This window comes from Netta rufina, assembly GCF_964035555.1.
Source record: "Netta rufina genome assembly, chromosome: 15".
Taxonomy (NCBI): domain Eukaryota; kingdom Metazoa; phylum Chordata; class Aves; order Anseriformes; family Anatidae; genus Netta; species Netta rufina.
Genome location: NC_140138.1, coordinates 6,506,211 through 6,528,656, shown reverse-complemented (window position 1 = coordinate 6,528,656; position 22,446 = coordinate 6,506,211). Strand labels below are relative to the sequence as shown.

At 41.4% G+C, this 22,446-nt stretch overlaps 1 protein-coding gene across 5 annotated transcripts in view; it reads right to left on the bottom strand.

The window, feature by feature from the left end:
* The window catches only part of CLUAP1 (clusterin associated protein 1), a 71,758-nt gene that overhangs the window by 33,693 nt on the left and 15,619 nt on the right, over window positions 1-22,446 (bottom strand). For 4 of the 5 annotated variants that reach the window (XM_084295843.1, XM_084295844.1, XM_084295841.1 and 1 more), the window contains 3 exons: window positions 14,363-14,446; window positions 12,126-12,259; window positions 10,797-10,938 (listed from right to left, as the gene is read on the bottom strand). In XM_084295843.1, the coding sequence (XP_084151969.1) occupies window positions 10,797-10,938; window positions 12,126-12,259; window positions 14,363-14,446 (360 nt within the window). Of the gene's footprint in view, window positions 1-5,428; window positions 5,553-10,796; window positions 10,939-12,125; window positions 12,260-14,362; window positions 14,447-22,446 lie in introns of those variants that run through there. The other variant, XM_084295845.1, reaches the window with a different exon arrangement.

Below are 22,446 nucleotides of genomic sequence, written 5' to 3'. Positions count from 1 at the left end.
TTCACGACTTGCCCTATAGACTGGAGGGCCATGTTTGTGCTTCCTGTAAACTTCTGCCTCCTCCTGCAGCTCTCCCCTCTTGTCCTTATGAAGTAAATTGGTTCTTCTCCTAGTGGCATGTTTCTTGATGCACTATAAAATCTTTCTGCACAGCTTTCTCCCCCATCTCTGCCACATACACGTTTTTCATTCAAATGGTCAAACATCTTGCCCAGGGAGGCCACGCAGTCTCTGTCCTTGGAGGCTTTCACGACCTGTCTGGATGGAGTCTTGAGCAGCATGGTCTGATGCCATAGCTGACCTTTCTTTGAGCAGGAGGTTTGGCTGGAGACCTCACAAAGTTCCTCTCCAACCAGAATTAATCTGTGAATCAGTGGTCAGTGTGAAGCAGGCTTAAACGTTATTTACCTCTTTTGACTATTTTTCTATTTAAAAATAAAAAAAAAAAGCTACCCCAGATAGTCATCCCCACTGCTGTACTGTACTTGTTTTGTGCTAGATATTATGACGGATGGCAATTCAAGGAATTTGACATAAGCTACATGAAGGCTCCTGAGAAGGGTGGCAGTTCAGCTCTCTGTAATTTTATCTCCTTCATTACGAGCTCTGCCAGTTCTGAAGTCAATGCTGGCTCCTACGAACTTGACGCTTTCAAATCCTTTTTTATTCCATGACCTTCCCTCCCCTCTTTTTGAGGCCTCAGTGATCAGGATCCCTTCTTTTATGTACACATGCACCCTATTTTCATTCCTTCTTGGGGCAGTCAGTTTCCCCCCACATTTGTGCGTGCATTTTATACAGCATGGGTCACTTTGCAGATCGATGTGAATTTTCCCTTGACTACCTCCACTCGTTCAATAATAAAGGGAAAGAGGCAACATGAATGTGGAGAAGCCTTCATAAAACACACAGGTGACATTTATACCAACTGTTTCTGCTGAACTGCTTTTCCAACACTACTCCCAGAGCACGCTTTGCTGTGCCACCAACCAGAGCCATCTCATTATTCACATAAATTGGGCCATTTGGAAACGAGGAACGGTGCAATGTCATCATTCACCAGGATAAGTACAAGCATCAACGCCTTTTTTCAGCTGGTTAAAGCAGCACAGGGATGCTGCCTACAGGTAAGTCTAGCATGCTTATACTAGGTTTAGTTTCTTCTTTCACAAAAAGATTCAGGTTTAATAAAGCTGACTAAAGGCCTGAAGTTAAAGGCCCCAAGAGGATACAAGGAATACTCCTGAACCATCCAAGAACCACAGATCAGAGCTGAGGGAGCAGAACGTTATTGGTATTACAGCACTGGGTCACTGAGGATTTCTGTGACCACCCACGACAAGGCTTAGCTCAAGAGGATCAGGAAGAGACAGACGAGAAAAGGGTTGGAAGGGAAGCAGCCAGACTGCATCATGAGACTGGGTGTGATCACAGGTGCCTAAATCATCCTCCAGTGCTGAGTGACAGAATCCAAAGAGAACTGAGAAAAAAAAAGCTGGGGGGGAAATCCCAGACTAACATTTTCTGCCCAGAATTTTCCAGTTAAAATGCTTTCATACGAGCTTCAAGTCAGCACTAACACTCAGGAATTCGCCGCTACCTGAAATTGTGTCACGGAGGATAGACTTTATTCTGCCACTCAAATGTAGTCAGCATCAGATTTAGTGCAAGTTTACCACCGTGACAGCTCCTCTCTATTCTTCCAATTCGTTTTAGTGGAAGACGTGAATTATAATGACTCAATAACAGCTCATTGAGCATTCCCTCCATGTATTACACTTTTATTGTACTAGCTTACAAGCTATATTGGTTAGATGTATGATTTATCTGAATTAATGTACAATTCCGCAATGTAAACCTGAGGTCAGTGTGCACTGTGTGAAGAAATTATCATCCAAATTAGTATTGATTGGAAGTTAGTAGTCACAGCTGTATCTTGTTTACCACCATAAAGCAGTCACTGTCCCATCACCACTAAAATCTAACAGCAGAATTATCCCCTCCCTGTGTCACAGGTAGCACAAACCTTTAAGCGTTCCAAGGGGAGTCAGGATCACCAGCTCTTTTCGAGGATAGCATTTATTATATTACAGGGTAGTAATTCTTGTTGAACTCAATGGTTCCAGGAATTGACAACAGAATCGGCTTTCATCTTGAGATCAATTAGTTCCAGTACAGCCCATGTTTCTTACAGCAAAGAATCTCTTCTACAGGTGGCTGACACACACACTTCAGTTTATTTCTCAATTCCCACCAGCCAAGCCTCAAATTAAGAGGCAGCACCAGCAGCCTCTGTCTTAACAGCGCTGTTGTTAGAGCCCTAGCACAGGGCTTAGAGAGCTGGGTTTTACAATTTCTCCTGCCTGACAACATTTGAGCCTAGTGCCTGCTCACTAAGACAGCGCTCTAGCTACAACAGTAGAAGACAGGGATAAGGCTTTTTTTTTTTTTTTTTTTTTTTTTTTTAATTTCTCATTGTGATGGGTAGAGAAGAATAAAGTAGACAGGACTTACTACGCAGACAAATCTGTTTAAAAATCTTAGTATTTCTAGGACTATTCACATACATCAGGCTATTACTCTTTAACACAAAATAAGTTAATCATTTCTGGGCAACCACTGACCTACAAAAATATCAGGTTTCACCTTACACATTCTTCTCTACTTTTCAGTAATTCTATGCTCTTCACCACATAAGCTCTTACCTCATTTCAGGGTAGCTTCATTCCAGCCTAGCGTGCAGATTAAGAAACAGGCACTGTTGACTTAAAACTCCTTGTGCCGAGAAGAAATTGAGATGTAGGATGCGCTATATGATACTCTTGCTTCTTGTTGAAAGATGGCCACCACCAACTATTTCAAGTGAATGCAAACTGCCAAAAGTGAGTTAGACCCTGCTTAACAGGCTGACCTCTCAGAGATGCAACAGAGCTTGAGCAAGAGAAAGGCACACAGCTCCACAGATTTAAAAGAGAAGGCCCTTGGAGAATGTAGCAGCCTTAAAATGGAGGCCAAGGCCAAGTCAGAACGAATATGGAATCCTGGCAACACAAATGTGACTCATAGTCCCTTACCTTTCCTTAATCCCGATGCTTCACCCTCTTGGAATGCTTCTGAACTGGTCCAGCTCCCAGTTTAGAGTGCCGGTATCCATCTCAACACCAGAACCAGCTTCTGGGAACCCCAACAGCATTCTGGAGCATTCAGAGGAGGAAGGGAAGGACTCTGGGAGGTGCCGTATCTCCTACCACCAGCCCATGGGCTAGGTGGGTGTCTGACACAAGGCTTCTTGTTCTGTTCGTACTTGCAGTCTTTCATTTTCATGTATTTCATATAACTAGAAATTGTTTCTACCCAGCTGGAAATCTGAGAATTACTCTACTATTTAACATTATATAAAAAACAACCTGTTTTTCACATTGAGATTATGCATGTTTGTGTGAATCAAAATGCCAGCGTTTCACAGCTACCTGCCTCTGCTGCTAAGCACCTTGTGCTGTAGCAGAACCTAAATTTCACATCATTTTAATGTTACCTACTTATGGCATTTGGTGCAAATCAGTTGCAAAATGTCAGTCCCAAAATAACTGTTATTTGGGCTTTTTCTTTCAACCAATTCCTGGGCTTGTAACCGCTTATTAAAAGGTTTCTTGTAATGATTTTTTTTATTTGTGTTGATCTTGTGGGGGGGAGGGGAAGGCTGGAAGAAAAAAAACTTGATCCACTTGATCAATGTTGCTTCAAGTGATCAGTAATTGTCTTCTGCTTTGTCTTCTACTTAGCTAGATTTCTGTTACATAATTCACACACCTAAAATACTTGTGAATATTCAAAAATGTAACTCAGGCATACAGGGAAGGCAGAAAACTGCCAGGTGAACAATCCTCTTATCCTATTTTCTTGCCAAATAGGATTGGATAAGAGAATACTTAAAAACTAAAAGGCAGAGCATTCTGAACACACAAAATAGACACCATTATCCTCTAATGTTTCTTGAGGAATGGGGGTCACTACTGAAGAAATTCAGCAAGACAACCTAAGAACTTCAGAGGCTGCACAGTCTCTGATCTCTAGCAGCATTTGTGGATTTCCAAGCTAAGCTATCACCGTAAGCTGTTACATCTTGTGCTTTACAGAAATGATTGCTGGCATGACAGAGAAGTTACCTGAGAATTACTTAGTGGATGCTGTCTCCATCTTCCTTCCCCAGCTGCAGAGCATTTCATACCTAACAGGATGACAGCGGGTTTGCAGCAGCAGCAAAGAACTAGCCTGGAGCAGCCTACGAAGGGGGGGTTCATATCCAAGCACAGCACCAAGCCCAGATGCACAAGGATCCTCTCCACCTCTTGCTGCTGAGGAGTTTGTGGGCTGCTGAGGGGAGGGTATGAACATAGAAGTTTTTTCGGAACAACAGCGAAGTGATGAACCTGTACTGAGTGGTTCCTTCCAAAAATTGACAGCAGTAACAAGCGCAAGACAATTTAGCAGCCACTCTGGGAAGTCATCTTCAGTCCTGCCACCCCCTCAATTCTTTTAATGAATCCCACTTCAGGCTGTGTCAGAATTTGATGTGAGAGCAGAGATGACCTGCATTCCTGCATCATTCTCCTCTTACCAAGCCCCAGCAGTCTTGGCTTTTTTCTCTATCGCCAGATGTGTATTGGCCTATTCAAAAGCCTCTCTTTCCCACATATCCCTAGCTCACTGAAATATTTTAAATCTCATCTTGGCTCCCTTTTTAATTTAGCGAGCACAGTGAAAACAATGTTGTCTACACAGAGGTGCAGTTCTGTACTTGTACCTCCTGAGCCACCAGAAAACAGTTAGGGCTTCTCAAATATCAGAGTTTTATTCTCCCAAAGTCAAACTAGGGGTTATCAGGTGCTAGATACAGTGAGTTTTAAGTGGTATTGTTAGGGTTTTAATCAGCTGTTTTTTGATCTCTGAGTGCAAAAAGTTCTAGAGCCTGTCGAATAAAAGGAACACAAAGCCTTGAGTCAAATGACCCCAAATCCAGGCGACAAACGCAAGCTTGTTTGCCCATATGGCACATCACATGTCCAGAGAATCGTAGCAAATATGTGGATCTTTGAGCACTGAGAAACATACATCTCAATTGTTTTCGTTTCCCAAAAAGTTTATGCTAAGGTTTTTAAGGTGAGACAGTATCAATAAAGCACCAGGAGCACACAACCACTTCAGGGCAGTTCGAGGTACCTCTGAGACTCCAGCTCCAGTTGCCATGGTGTTGGTAGGGGACTGCAGATTTTTGCTTCAGTGGAAAGAAAGCATGCAGCAGCAGCTCCTTGTAACCTCCATCTTCTCTAACTTGCTCTTCACATGCCCTCCCACCTTTTCTGTCTCCACCATCTTCTCCTTCTGTGTGACCGTAATTTCTCAGGCCAGCAGTTTCCTATGTCCTTTCCTCCAACGCTCCATTGCCCTCATGCCTATGTGATCCCTTCCTCCTCTTCTGTTTTTTTCCACATTTCTCCATTATGGGATTTCTGTGTCTCAGCCCACCATCGCTGTCGTACTTGTACACTGGACTAAATGCCAGAACAGAAGCAATCAACAATTAAGATGCCTGTGCTTACTTTTACATCTGATATTCAATATAATTTAGCAATGCTGGACCAGGAGTGCTCTCCTGATACCTATAAAAATGTTACCAAACTGTCATAATTCAAGTGCACATTAGCTAGAAGATTAAAGACTGTAACCAAACCCTTTTCATATTAACCTTCTGTCTGGCTATTTCAGAAAGCAGACATTGCAATGGGAATGTCTAGATTTAATATTTCTAAGGGATAGCGCAAGGTAAAAGACTAAAAGCAAAGCAGCAGAACCTAAGATTATCTTGGAGAGCAGCAGAACTCCGATATCCCTGATATGTGCATGCTCAGAATAAAGTGCCTGGTTCGGGTATGGAGCTCTGATAGGAAAGCATTAGGTAAATGAAGACAGGATTTTATCTGGGTAGGGTGGGTTACAAAGAGAAAGTCATGATGTAGTTTGTTTTTTTTCCCCTTGCTTAACCTTTCATCACGATGGACTGCTTATTGAAAGTAATATCAGAATGATGAAAAGAAAAATGGTTTAAGCAATCTCAAACCAAAGATAATGACAGAGAAGCTTAGAACATTTTTCCATATGCCCACCACTCCACAGCATTTCTTAGTTGAGATTTCACAGTACCATCATAAAAGCAGTCTTAAAACACATCAGTAGGAAGTAGCTGAAGAAAATACTCCAAGCATGCCCCCTGCAAAGCACAAGAGAAACAAGTATATTCTGTCTTAAAAAAAAAAAAAAAAAAAAAAAAAAAAAAAAAAAAAGGCCAGCAAATGCTAAAGGACGTTGCCAAGTTATTCTGGCATTACACAAACTAGTTTCAAAAATGCCTTTCTAACTGTATTAGCCTGTGCTGTCCTTTAAAGGACAGGCATCTATTACAGTCCAAAAATCCAGCCCCCAATCTGAAAACCCCTGAAACTTTGAATTTTACAGCAGCCAAAGTTCTAATAACTTTAATGGCTAAACATCAGAACCAACTTGGTCTTAAAAATAGGATAAAAATTAATGAAGAGCATCGACTCTTTTTACATAGAAAAATAAGAACAAATCCTTCAGAAGACACGGCACATAAATCCCCGCTTCTGCACAGACATGCGAGAAGATGGATTAGTGCCATGAGCAGCACCAGAGAACGGAAACAGAATAAAAGAAGTGACTGAAAATGAAAAAATAGCTAAGGAAATCACAAAGACAAAATACCCTTATTTAAATTCCTTGGATCCAATAATAAATAGTGCATGACAGTTTGTCAATAAATGTGAGAAACTCACTCAAACGAGGAGTCATGTAAGGACTTCTGACATTTCCACAAACGAGAGTTGATAACGGACAAAAAAACTTTGTATTTTTCATACGTTTCAAAGGGTTTCCACATCAAACAAGCAGGCACTCTGCAGGTGGTAATTTCACCATCAACTGCTCAGTTCTGCCAATTCTTTAAGTTGAGACTCAATAGCAAGCCCTCACGTTCCTTTTAACACCGAGGGATATTTCTCAGTGCGGTGCTTGGCAGGAGACTACCGCCAATTGTCCTCCGAAGCTGCTCCCTCTTATCACAGACACCGGGTGGCAAAAGGAACGGGAAGCTCGAGGCAAACCCAAAAAATCCACACAAACAACAGGCACCACGGTTGGGAAAGGCTGGAGTGCTTCCACTGCTCAATGTCACTTAATTAAATCTGTGTGCTTGGGTACAATCTTTAAATCACTTTTCTAATTAGGAAATGCACTCTGGCCTATGTCATTAGCCATGCTACGTCAGCAGGCTACCAAAACGGCTTTGAGTCTAAGCACGCTAGAGATTAGTCTCGTTATTCAGCCACAGTCTCTCAAACAGAACAAAAATTCCTCTTTAAAACATGCAACCAGTCAAGGAAAAGTGGTCCAGGAAACAGCCCTCAGTACTGAGCAGCACACAGAGTGCTGGATTAATCTAATTACGTTGCTGTTGCTTTTCCTAGCAAGCTATTTAACAAAATACACAGCAATGATGAAAGAGTTGCCTCTCACTCTACCACAAGATAATTAAGATTTGTTTGGTGGAACAAAAGACAAATCACAGTTAAAATCAACATAATTTTCAGTATTCTTGACAGTTCAAGAGACTGCATATTAAAATGGATTAAATGCAATTATCCCAGTTATTTTTCCTCTGTTGATTCTAAAAGTGATACCGAGATGATAAACTCTCAGACAGCATTCAGCATCAGTTTGGAGCAAATTCCTTTTTTCAAGCATGTAAGAAAACCACCCACTGTTTTGCTTCACCAACACATACCGAAGGTGAAGAAACACTACCTGAAAAGCAGACCAAGTCAGAAAAATGCCCTGGTGTGCCAGCTTGGCGAGAGACTAACATGGAATAGATTAAACACAGCACTTTTAAAAATAAAAATACCCTCCCACCAGTTTGGAGCTAGGAGTGTGCCAGCAAGTCTCTTGGCTTAGTCAGGACCCAGATTCTTCATTCTCTTTCAGTTACCAAGTCCTGGAGCCTGATTTCAAGCACTGACATCTCATGGTTTCATATACTAGCTTGGACTTCAGCATTCTTGAAAATCTGGCTGTAAAAAGACAGGCACCACCTCTTCTTTTACTAAAGCAACAGCTTCTGCAACAAAGCAGTCATCGCTACTTGAGTCGCTGGATTGCTGCCCACAAAGGGATGTTTAGAGCCTCATCCTTTAAACATCTACATATTTTAGATACTCTAGTTTTCTGTTCTTGATCCCCATGCTCTTTTCCTCAGTCTGAAGAAAAACTGTTAAAAGGTACCTTTATTCTCTGTTTCCTTGTTGTCTTTTTTTTTTTTTTTTTTTTTTTGGGAGGGGGGGAGCAGTATTCTCAAACATTGCCTCAGGAAAAGATTTAACAGACATTAACCTACGGGAAGTGAAATGAAATTGTCTCAGCGTCTTTTCAGGGTTTAGCTCAAGCTATGGAACTAGACAGGTAAACTGCTGGTTTAAGCTAACGCAATGCATTTTACAGATGGTTTTAACAGATTAATTTGATCATTTGAGATCATTGTTAGGAACACTCAACCATGGCAAGAGCACATTCCAAGTGCAGAAGACTCTATGCTATTTTAATGTTAACATAAAACATGTGTTAGTTTAAGAAGTTTCCAGTCCTGATGCTTGCTAATGTGTACCACACATAACAAGTAACAGAAGTATGCAGAGAAAAACACTTTTTCTTTTTTTTTTAAAAGCCTTTAACACTCTTAAATTCTGCACAATGTTGAAATATCACTATCTGCTTAGCCTACTAAATTAAAAGCCAAAGAATCTATATGGATTCTCCTGGCATCTCACAGAAAGAAGAGGGAAAATAAAAAGTGTTCTCCATATTCTAAGCACAGGAACATTCCTGAATGGCAAAGGCTTTTCCTTCATCATATTACCTTTTAACAAAAATCCTCTCAAGAACTGTAAGCCAACTCATTACTAACTTCTGTGCATGAATTTATAAACAGTTCCAGGTAGTCGAATTCAAAACATTTCTACCTCTGGTATTAAGTCTCAATGACATTTGAGCAGAAGGGAAAAAAATAAATCAGATTTTAGGCTTCATTTCAAGAGTATGATTTAATTGAGGAAGGTGTTTTTTTCTTCCAAAGAGATGGGGAAGAACTAGAGCATTATTAAACAAGACACATGAAAATATGAAGCTCGCTACAGGTTAGAAATATGTGACACAGTTTCTACAGAGATAGATAGCTTATAAAAAGGGAGATTAATATGAAGTTGGTTCACAACAATTAACAAGTTGTCAAATGCCCATGTTATCTTTTAAAATACAGATTGACTTTCTCCTCAGGCAAATAATGCAGCAAAATATTTGAGCCTTCTGAACAAAATAGAGCATCCTTTTCCTGGGTCCCAGAGGTGATGGGCATTACTGTATTTTCTCTAGACAGCAAAAAGGACTGAGAGCCTGGTTATGAAGCCCTCTGTACACCATGTTGTGCAGCTCAGATGCACAGAAAGAGTGCAGACAATGCTCAAAGGGGAGGTTTCTTGACACAATCACTTCTACAGAATTGCAAAGCTTTCTAAAAAGATAAAATCTCACCAGCTCAAGAGAGACATCATAGAAAAAGAGGAACAATAAAGCTACCTTATCTTATTTTTAGCCTAAGCATGGCTCACGAAATTTTACTCTAACTAAACATGAGGGTAAATGACTTAACTGTTGTTTTTTTTTTTTCTTCCCCAAATCATTAGGCTCATACAGATACGACAAAAGCAAAATGTACAGTTAATAGACCAGACACAGGAAAGTTACTTGCAGCTCTCCCAAACTTCTGCCAAGAACAGTGAGTTGCGTTGACAAAATAAAACACGGTCTGCATATGAAAGGTAGGAGACCAGGAAGTGGAAGCACTGTTTCACTCAAACAAGGTATAGCACACCCACCAAGATTAAGGTCCAAGGGGAGATCATTCACTGAAACATCTCTTTTCAATGCAGACAGAAAACGTACTGGGTAAAGATTGCAAGAAGGATGAAAAGCCAATAATATCAGTAAACCATGAAGCTACAGGAAGCTGAATAAAAGGCTGGCTGAAAGTGCTGCAGCCCAATAAACACCCAAAGGAAAGAAAAAGATGAAGTAAGATGAGATAGAGATGCATATTCTCTATCCTGTTGGATAATCAAGAATCACCCTGAACTGATACAATTCAGTAAGTCAACAGAAAACAGAATTTCTCTTCACTTTTGTTTGGCAGAAGATTCCAGCATATCTGATTTTTTCACTGCTACTTTTTGTTATGTTTTCATTAAAGAGAACTATGAGGAAATTGAAGAGCCTTGTGCTAAGAAGCCCTTATAAATAAATTGTTGGCAGGCAACAAAAATAACTGTCTAATAGCTGTTAGCACATACACTGTATGTAGCAAGTAGAAGATTAGAAATACTGCAAGTACTCCACACAATAAAAAGCATCAATTGAGAAATAAAGAATCAAGAAGTTAGTCTGCAAAGGGGTATCGTTACATGGTTTAACTTCACTAACTGAAAATAGAAAGCTCGATTATCACATTTGTCCAAGAGCAATAATACTTTACAGCACATTAGTAAACTGCCAGTCATCCGGGGCTGGTTCTACGAGCAACAGGCTGCTTTGGCAAAGGGGTATGACAACATTTTCTGTTATAAGGCTAAGGACTACAAAAGAGAGTCTTGATGAGCATTTCTAAACTGTTTTACCTCAAACATCTCCTGCTCTGTCCGACGATGATCATCCAGGAGCTGCTCCAAATAGGTTAGATTACGGAATTTTTCTAGGTAACTACTGTATTGTTTCTGCAGTTGCTCCTCTATCTTCTCATACTCATCCATAAAAGCAGGACTGCAGACAACAAGAACAAACTACTCAGAGAAACACAGACCTGTACATGGGGAAATCTGAAACAGCATTCTTGTTTTTGCAGCTGCTTTTGCATGTCTACTGTATTAATCTATAAGGACCTTCTCTTCCAAGGTTCCACGATACTTCAGAGACCAAAAGCACAAGGCAAAGAAATACTAAGCTGTCCCATGAAAATTATAGCAAAGGTAACATTATTGCATATCCACTACCATTCCTTTCCAAACACAGAGAAGGCAGCATTTTGGCCTCTTTAGCAGACAAATCTAAATTAATCAGCTTGCTGTTCCTTAAATCCAAAAACTAAAAATAAATAAATAAATCTTGTTGCATGAATGGTAAGCCACCTACTTTACTGGAGGCTTATCTGCAACAAAACTGTACTGTGTTGTTAGAAGCATAACTAGTCCCAATATAAGTGATGAGGCCCTTTACTATAGTGTCTAGTGCTGTGCCCCACAGAATACCACTCATGTTCAGTCTTTCACTTCTACCAACTGAAGTGTTCCAGATCACAACGTGTATAGGAATCCAATGTTATTCTTCCCACCACTCATGTTTCTCATATTTATATTCTTTTTTTTTCCTCATATGAGGTTCAAAAATAGAGAATGATCTTATAGATTGCATAAATCTGCAATTTAACCAAGGGGGCATGGTTAATTTAACCAAGCTAAACCACGAATCTGAACATTTTTATGTTATGGCAAGCTGTGTCACTGCCCAGAGGAACCTATCCCAACAAGGGACGCTTAAGTACTTTGGTGGCTGGGAATGCTGGTAGCCTCTGGAACAAAGGGAATAATTGCACCACGTGCCATTTTCAGTGGAGGTACATGCCTCCATTTATGTTTACTAACAAAGGAAAAAAGACACGCTGCCTGGCCATTTGGTACAGCTCAGGCAGCAACTAGGCAGCCCACCAAATAATGTTCTGGGGGCTTTTAACAGCCCTGATAATCTAGTTTCAAATACAAAATAACCAAAAAAATAAACAACTACAATCCAGAGTGGGTATCTCTAGAGATGAAAATCCTTCTCCCACAGGCCATCATCTCAGTCTCATTAACGGACTTCACTCCTCGCTGATCTAAGCATTAAGAACACACGATACCATCATTTATGCTAGCACTCGTTTATGAAGTAGGTAATCGGTTCATAATCTTTACCGAACACTCTGTAGGGTCTGTAGCCTCTTCTGGCTTCTTTCCAGCTCCAATTTTCTTTTTTCAATCTTGGCTTCCAAATTGGCTTCATCCAAAGCCACATTACTCAACATGTCTTTAGTCTTTTGGACTTGTTCCTAAAGGAGAAGGATGATAAGCCATAGCACGCACTGGAATAATTAGAATTGTCTTTCAGATACTAAACCTACTTCTGTATTATCTCATATAACGTGTTTTCATAAAACTTTATAACAATGAGCTAGCACAAGCGAGGCAATGAGATTTTTATTTTTTTGTGACCAGGATAATGAACTAGCTATACATTTAGAAATTTAAAATATGTATTTTTTCCCCATACATTCTTAAAGAAAAAAAAAAAAAACAACAAAAAACACACAAAATAAGTTGTCCTGAGCTTTAACTTCCTTACTTTCTTTTTCAACAAAATGGTACTAAAAAACAGGAAGGAAAGAAGCCCCCTCCAAAAATCTGACAGGATACAGAAAGCCATCTTTCAACAGGTAAGCATCTGAATAAACACAGATGAGAAATGTGTTTATTTCTTGGCACTACTTTAGGGAATATCTAGGCTTTTATCAACATTCTTTTTCTTCCTGATAAATGTTACTTTTGAAAAGACGTTAATCTATCCCAATACCTTCATCCTCTTCTGAGTCTTGCTGCATCCATCTTTTCAAAATCTGGGAAGCATCCCAAAATTTGCAACACATTATAGGAATAAGGAGGGGAAAGCTAGTTAGAACAACTGAGTGCATTCAGGGTGCTCATGCTCTAGAAACTCTTGAATCTCTCTTGAGTGAAAGGGAAGAAGGACTTCACAGTTGCTGTTATTCTAGCAGTAATTGTTACGTGCTGTACAGCTATAATAGGTCGTTTCATTAACTGGTCCAGAACTAAACCAGATGAGGTATATGTTATTGGTATTTCTCAATTGCTCTAATATTTTCCTGTTAATTTATTAGCACAACTGCCTAGAATATCAATGCACATTAACAACATTTAGAGTTCATATGGACTGCAAGTAGGAGCAGAAACAAAGAAAGATCGCCAGGAGTATCTATTGATTATGCTCTGGCTGTTTAAAACCTGGAACTCCACTCCTTGTAATTATGCAATTGGACTGGATACAGTTTGCAGTTAAATAACTTCGAGTATTCACTAGGATTTAATTAACCACCATACTTGCCTATCGGGGCAGCTAATGATTCAGAGATACAGGAACCCAAGCACTGGAGCAAGGACAATGTTCCCGAGACCAGGACAAGGGACTTCTGAAAACTAGAACTGTAATGAAGCATTGGCATGCCACTAATTAGCACAGTGCAAGTTCTTCTCACCCCTTTCTCAGTTCAGGTATCCTTTTTCCAGAGCCCACCTTCACATCCCCAGAGGCAGCAACACATTTTGAGTTACCAGGTATACCCCTTGCAGCCCGGACTGTAAAATTGACGCAGCTCAAACAGTGGAGGTGGCATGCAGATTTCTGTGCTGATGCAGTCAATCATTCCTGTAGAGATTCTGGGGCTACTGCTGAGCTCCTACCAGAAGCAGGGATTACGACTAAACCACAGAGGGCTTTTTTATTTGTTGTTTTCTCCCAAGATAGAGGCCAAGGGAAGCTGTTCTTTGACACAGCTGTATTGACAGCAACACCATAAGTTTGTTACCAAAGTCAGTGCAGCTGGGGGAATATTTCACACATTAAACCAACACAGCCACACAGCACAACAGTCTGGCAGCAGAGCTGTTCTTAACATGTTCTCCTAGGTGCTGCTGCTAGCATAGTTTATCCGTTCTGCTGCAGGCTGTGATTTCTGACTGCCAGCTCAATCACTGTGCAGACACCTCTTCTACTCTGCCAAGAAAAGCTACCAGTTAGTTAGCAGGGTTGCTCACTTGGAACACAACAAATTTTCCAAAGAAATCATAAAGATCATCACTATATTCATTGCCACGATGCAAGGAGCCATCACAGACCAATCTCTGCCTTGATGAACATAGGTAACATTAAATGTGCGAACACAAAGACCAAAACTTGCATTAGCCATTAGTTGAAGTTTCACATTACCTGTTAACTAACCAGGCAGAGCATTACTTGGCCCAGTCAGTTGAAGGTGATGTGCACTCTATGGCTTAAACCTAGGCTGTTGATAAGAACAACTATGTTCTTCTTACAGGAGAGGAATGATGATTTTGCAATTAAATATCAATTTGCTTACCAGAACACAGTCAATGGCAATTTTCATCATCTTTTCAGCCTCATTTATCTCCAAAGGTCTGGCAATAGATTCTGTTCTTGCTTCCTATGAAATAAAAGTACATAAATATATTTAAACAGTACACTACAAAATTAGTATTTGCAGAACAGAGGACGGTCAAGCAACAACAACATAATCATCTGCATAACAAATGGCAGAGGATTTAGTATTTATGCACCGAGGCTCAAACAATTAAAAGAATGGGAGGTTATGAAAAAGTCAGTTAAGCAAGGCTGGGATCAACATGGAGCGATTAAGGTAACTTTTCAAAATGAAGTGTTATCATTAGAACTGCAACTATTCTTGAACGCAGATTTTTTGGAAACTGCACAGGTTATTACACATTAAGCAAAGTGTGCAACATGGAAGATTTCATCATTACAATGCAGCTCACATAAACAGCATTGTAGGAAGATGAGCCCAGTGTCAAAAATTCACAGACACAAGCAGTGTGAACCCATCTAACTAAGCCAGGAATCTGGGACAGCCTGTAGGTGCTTCCCACGCGGGTGTAGACCCATATAAAATGAGCTGATGATGCAGATGTACTTCTCTGATTTAGGTAACTGAGTGATTCAGATTCCTCATCAAGACAGCATTCCTTGTTTATATCCCCCCCCAAACCTCTTCTGCATACAGCAGTTCTGGGGACAGATGGGCTTAGGAGCATTCAGCATGCCCTCATCTGTATGACACCTTACAAAACTGACCAGGTCATTACACAAAAACACTGGATCGGTTGCTTGATTGGGAGAAGAGGGAGATTGTTCCAGCCAAAGGTCCTTAAAATCATCTTATGTCGGCAAACCATTTGGTAGCAGGTGGATAAAGACAGAAATAGCATCTCTCTAGAGAACATCTGACTAAGAATCTGAAACCACTTTATACACTGCAACAGGCTGTACCCAGCCTACTACAGGACGGATGCTGGAAGCAGATACAATTACTCCGTTACATTACCAGGCCAGACACTCCAGCTTGCGTAAGCAAGTACTGGTGGAGGCAGCCCAACTCCATCCTGCTGTCTCACCAACTCAAACTTGGGGACTTGCACCGTGAATCCAATCAGGGAGCTCACCTGGACAAGTTGCTTTTTGTGCAGAGCTTATTCCTCTGCTGCATCAGCTCCCTGAACCAGCCTGCCACATGATGCATGGAGGGCTTTTGTTATTTTTTGGGGGTGGCACAAGAGAAGTAGGGGAAATATCTTGTTGGGGAATGACAAGAGCTGCATCTGTTAGTGGCAGTGACAGCTTACACTGCCTAAGGTGCTTGTGAACGTTCCCCTGCCCACACAGAAATACAAGCTCCAAGCAGCAGAAAGTCAGTCTGGTTGAATACAGGATGCAAGGAGTCTGCAGAGTACATATTCCTGAATAACTCCACAGGTAGACACTTTTGGAGGAAGGCCGGAGAGGAATAAGTAGCTCAGTAGCTATTATGAGACCATTCTGCATCTACAAGCTCAACAAAATGCCTGTTCATTTGTGAAGACTCCACCTGAGCCGAGATGCACAGAAGCTGAAAAGGAAGCCAGATCAGCTGCTGGAAACACCGCCCTGCCAAGTGCACTCAGCTCTCCTGATGGCAACAGTGAGATCTCTGCTACAAAGCGACTGTATTTCAAACAAAATAGTTTACCACTCAGCAGGAGGAAGGAAATGATTTCCCTTTCCATTTTCAAACGGGATAAAAGGAACAGCGAGGACCTTAGGTTTTAATTATATGCAACTCCCTTACCAATTTCCTTTCAGTAGCCTGGTGAAGCACCCACAGATAATGCACAAGTCACTCTGACCTGTGTCAGATCAGGGTAACTGATGGGTTTCAGATATACCTCTGAGGAGCCATCATTTCATGCTGGAATCATCTCTACAAGTTTGATGTTTCTCCTTCTACCTTCCCTCTACCACCCGTGCAAGTTTTACCTACAGTCTTCATGGAGAAATCCACATCAATATCCAGAATGAGGTTTAGTGCTGAAGTCACGCCTGCTTGGAAAAATTTGTCAGGCCAACGAAGAGCAGAGTTAAGGCAGCAATTTGTATTTTCAGACCTGATTGCTGAACCATAGTTTAGCCAAAACGAAGGCAGTCAGTGCCATGAACATCTTCCTCGCACTCCAGCAGACCAAGAGGTGAACCCAGGTGGACCATCGCAGCTTCCATGGGCACACAGCTCCTCCCTAAGGGTCTACATTTGCATGCCCATTTTTCACTTCACTGCTACAAACAGTGCCATGAACCTGTGACACTTCAGAGCAGTAAATGTAAGTGGGTACTAAATCATAATGGAAAAAACAATACATTTTGAGAAAATGAAAATGGTCAATGAATTAATTAATGGATGTTTGAAAAGGCTCCCATCAGCAGAACATCTCCTTCATCCCATGAAAACTCTTGAAGGGAAAGCTTTTACTTTCAGTACCTCTTTTGAGGAAGGACCCTGCAACTGGCCATAAAAAGAAGATAGCTCACATTAATGTGCACAGAGAAAAATAAAATAACCCACAAAGGCTATGGAGTCGTTATGAAAAGTATTTACTTTAAAATACCAGAGTTGACTAATTTAAACATTATTAAGCCATTAGCAAATGAAAGAAAATGAATTTAAGTTCACACAAGCGCTTTGACAATCTCTGACTCCCCACACGAGCAAATAAACCATGTTTTCCTGCCAGCCCAACTTGTCATCAACAGCATTTCTTACCCTGTATAAAATACGCAGCAAGATGACAACTGAGATTTTTAAAACCTGACTTGGCACAAAAGCTGCCTGTTTGTGCTTAAATCTGTGGCTACAAATAGGCTGTACACCTGAAGGCAAACCAATATTCTGAATTTGCCCAAATACCAGGTATTACATTGCTGCTGGCTGTACTCACAATTCCATGTGCTCAAAAAAGGTGGGCAAATGAAACCAAGCTGCAAAATGTGTCTTTCTTCATTTTCTGTTAAAGTAATGTACTCTTTGCAATTAGGTGTACTAATCAGAACGCACATTATAATACACAAGAGGCTTCCTTTAAATTAACCATTAAAACCAGAGTTCTCAGGAGAGGTGAAAAATATAGAAAAAAAAATTATCAAGGCAAGGGGAGGGAAGAAGCTGAACAATTTAGGACTATGCCTAGTAATTACAACTTAAGAAGACAAACATATACAAAAAGAGAGAGGTCTTCATGAACAAGCTGATTGTTTACCACTTACTAGTGCTTCCTGTTCAAAGTGTTCAAAGAGCTCCCTGGCTATACTTTTACATGATAAATACTAATTAAAAATTGGGGAAGCCAAGTGTAAAATTATTTTTGATGAACTAAAGCTGACAATTATTAAAGAAAACACACAGAAGTACACAAGAGACACCATTTGCTGGCATTTTTTACCCACTCTGGTTCAACCAGTACTTGGTGCTGCACAGAAAGGCTGAGATGTTCAAGTTTTGCATCTCACTTTGGACAAAGCCAACTGGAAGTACTATCAAATTACTTGGCTGGTTTAGACTCAAAAATTTTTGTTTTCTTTGGAAATGAGAATTTCATTACAAAGTTAGGAAGATCTCTAATCAAAGGCCAGCTGACTGCCCAGTCAAGCAGAACAGAGCACAGCCTGACAGAACGTTCCCTGCAGGATGCAGAAGGCTAACAGGGAAGCCAGCTCCACCCAAGTTGCACCAATTTTGGCAGCAAAAGTGAAGATAAATTTCCTTAGAGCAAAACTGCACTGCTGTCGTTTCAGGAAATAACACTGAGCTTAAAGCCTTCAAAACTCCATCTGTCTAAAGAAATCACGAGTCTCATGTGTGCACTGCTGCTGAGTGACCATCCCCTGGGTCAAAAACCAGCAAAGGAGAAGGCCACAGGAGATCCCCCCAGTCTGAGGTCCTGTCAACAGAAACCACGCCAGCAGCTGGCCTTCCAGAAGCTGTGACAAGCTGTGGTTCTGGTCATCTACCCTGGCAGCCACCTTTTGGCTTCTATTGCAGACGTCTGCCTAACACGGGACCACAAACTGTCATCATAGTCACAACACTCAGTTTGGTGTCACAGTACAGCTTCTTTCTGCCAAAGGACAAGGAAGAAACCCGTTCATTGCACCAGGAGTTCTGCAGCACTCACCGAAGAAGCATCCTGTAGGGTACAAATACAGGGACGCTAATTCTATCAAACCCTCTTTCAGTTTCACTGCCAAATACCCAGTTACCATACAAAGGCCGTTTGAAATATAAAATGCAGACAAGCAGCACAGGACCTGCCTTCCACAGAGCTCTACAGACAAATTTCCTGGATGTGAAAAAACATGGATCTCTAGGATCATTAGGGAATACTTCTCTTCTATTCAAAGCAAAGTATTCCTTCGGGTATATGCAGGAGCTCTGAAATAAATGCTAACATGCAGGAGACTCCAGTGCCTGAACAAAGATGTCACTCATCTTCCAGGTATGCCCTAAGTCCTGTATTATATTTGCCAGCCATTTTCAGATGTCTTGGTCAGCCTCGGCCATCCGAAATGGGCTTATATGGCTAGATTTAGGCACCTGTACTGCAAATTAAAAAATAAAACAAACAAAAAAAAAACACAGTATGGCTGTGTATATATATAAAAATAAAAGCCAGATCAAAGCTCCTGTAAGTTTGGACTTCAGCCCACTTACGCATCAATTATAAGAAATATTCCATGCAGTCAACTAAAATTGTCAAGAAAGAAATACCAAACTCTCCCAAAGCACAGGATTCAGTAGCAAACACTACAGAAGGAACTGATTTGTTGTCAAGTGTCGTATGGGCTCCACAGAGCAATTACTGGCAGAGGGTTGACATACAGCTCCCAGCATCTTCTGAAAGTACATGGGATCGTGGCCTCAGCAGAAACCAGCAGCAGCACTTCCACAGTACATTTTAGCTTTCCATTATGCAAGAGGTGTTACAATCTGATTTAGAACCCTTACATGAAGGGCAATGTTGTGAGCCCATTGTGAAATTTAGAAGCACTTACGTGGACTCAGCTGTAGCTTGGCTCATTTGGCTTGCATTTCAGACCTAGAGTGGGAAATAGCTGGACAATTTCTCAGCCTTCTACCACAACCTGAAGAGCTTCTATTAAAGTCAGTGGACTCTGAGTATGGCAGTGATGCTGGCACTTGTCTGTACAGGAAGTTCCTGCAAACAGAACTAAGGTGGTGAATTTTGAGCGTACCTGTGCTACTTCGCGTTGTCCTGCTGAGCAAATACGCTGACACGCAAGAGTGATGCCACTGAGCGAGGCAGCTCATTCCCACTATGCTCCCGTTGATTTGTTTCCCTGGGTGCTGCAGTGACTACAAGGAACACTTAAAGTCATCCTAAATTCACAGGCTGCCTGGCCACAAAGTAATGCCAGAACAGCCAAATGCACCTCTTACCACACAACGTGGGGCCAGGAAGTTGCTGCCACTCCTGCAAAAGCCCCCACTGCTTCCTTTGCTAAGAATTTTTCCCTCTAAGAGTTGTATATTTGGTTAAAAATGAAAAGCCACTAATGCAAAAAACAGTCCACAAACATGCCCAGTAAAGAATTTCCAACTAGCTATTGTTTTCCATCGTGAATCACAACCAGCTAAGCCAGCTTCCTGCATGCCTATGTATGCAATGAATGGATGCACGCATCTTCTGAACTGCAGGAAGGGGTGCACAACTAGCACACAGGTCACTCATGATAACTGTTTTATATTATATGTATATAATGAATTCAGGAAAATAATTAACATACACCATGATCGCGCATTTGGCCAAAATGGAATGGATTATTAGGCACGGTTACACGTGAACAGGAAGGTACAGGATGGAAATTAAAAATAATCAAGACCTTCTGAAGGAACCTGATACTTGTAACAGCCTAATTTTTTCCTCAAGAGATTAAAGCTCAAATTAATTGAGATTTTTGCTGCTTCCAGGCTCCCAGGAAGCTGCTGTCTTGTACGCTCATCTCAGTAGTCCACAAAGTAAATCCACAGAGACATCTGCCTACTCAGCAATGCAGAGCCCTCAACCAGAGCTACCGTCCGAAGCCCCAGTAGCTATCGCAGTGTTTAAGAAGCGTGGCACGAGAAGGGGATCTGAGCTAAAGAACCAGCTGGAAAGCACAACTTTCTGCAGAGCAAAAAGAATCAGGCAGCCTGCCTAGCCAGATAAGACGTAATCTGAACATATGCTTTATGACAGAAGGAAACATTGCAAACATTAGCGTCCAGACTGCTGAACTGTGAGGCAAGAAGGAGAACTGTAAAGCTTTCTGACAGGCACATAGTTACACTGCTCTCCCCTCCCCACACCGACCTCCAGGTGGTCCACGGGTCTTCCAGCTCAGGAGCTGTTTCCACTGAATTACCTTCTGCTCACAAACCCCAGCACGTGCTTACTGGTGTCTTCCTGCATCCTTAAAACCCTCACCTTTAATTTAACACTTGCCAGGTTTCACAGCACATTGCACTGGTAAGGCTTGCATTAGCCCACAGGGCTGCAGGGTGCTGCTTGGACCAGGGGTCTTGATCCAGGCAGCAGCTCGTGATGTCTCTTCCATGGTCTGGCAAGAAGACAATGAACGTATGCCTGCCAGCACAGCAGAAGCTGTGTTTGTGAGTGGATTTGCTATTACAAACAGATGAAATTGGCCTTGGGCAGCATGGACAGTTGGGAGCATGCTTTTTGTTTTTTAAAGGAAAAAACAACAGGGTCATCAAAAAGGCAAGGCACCTGGTCAGGCCAAAAGTTACTTCAATATCTCCTTTTATCCACAGCCTTCTGTAACAAATGTTTTTAAAAGTATTTCCTTTCCCTACTCGATAAAAATAAAAGGAAAGCTTCAGGAAGGGTTATGATTTCCTCAGAACAAAAAAGAAGCATCAACAAAATGAATGTTTTGTTCAGCAGCATCTTTCAGACCTCAAAAGCACACTGTGACCCCATGCAAAGCTGCAGTAAAAGTAGAAACAGGCACTGGGTATGCAGCAATATCACCCAAGAGACAGTTTAAACTTTTTAACTCTCATCGAGCCCTTGATTCCACAAACATTGCCGCACAGCTTTGGGTTTCCATCCCCAACAAAGCTTAACCAGCAAGCAGCGGAGTGGCCGGTGAGCTCCAGTGACAGAAACACGGGGCGGCTCTTCGGCAGAAACAAAGGCAATTTAAGTCAGCACATTTTCCTCTTATGTAATTAAAATTTTGACATGGCTATACTTTGTGTCTAATGAAGGAAGGTTAGGAATAATGAGCAACTGAAGCCTCACCAGATATTCAGAACGCAGCGTTGCCGATGTAGCCCAATTATTAAGTGAACCTTCTTGCAGAGCCGTGCAGTTTTTGACAAGTGCTGTGACATGCAGAAGATGGTTTGGATGTGATTTGCTTCCCAGCTAAGCTAGAATGGCTTTTCAAAAACAGTCTAGAACTGAGCTACAAGCATGCAAGTCTTCCAGCTAGTTGACAAAATCGTCTCTGCACTGAAACAACTGGCCTCAAACCACAATGAGAAATGTGCCCCCTACCAATTTATAGGTGATGCTATGTCTCCAAGCCAAATACTAATGCAAAGCTCCCTAGAAAATCATTTGTCACATGAACATATAACCATGCCTATGGTTAAAGAAATCCAAAGTACAGGACAGCATTGATTCAACTTCTCACAATTTCAAGGTTTAATTCTGGCTTCCCACCTTGCAATAATCCCTCTTCTTCAAAACTGGTAAGTTGGGTTTTGGTTTGAAGCAGCACAGTTCAAAGAATTTGAAGCAAACCAGGCAATTCTCCGGAGTTCTGGGAACTTCAGAATTACAACTTCCCACTAGAAATCACTTTTACCCCTGTGATGTGCGTGGCAACTTTGCAGCCAAGGCACGGGGAAGAGAGAAATTCATTTATCAGCCTCCCCAGGCAGTATCTACTACCCAGAACTAACATTTGGCAAATGGAAAGCGTTTCCAACGTTACAGGTAAAATAATTTCTTGTAGTTACCTTTCAAGAACGCAGCTGTCATTCCAAGCCAACCCACCTCTCCCTCCACAGAA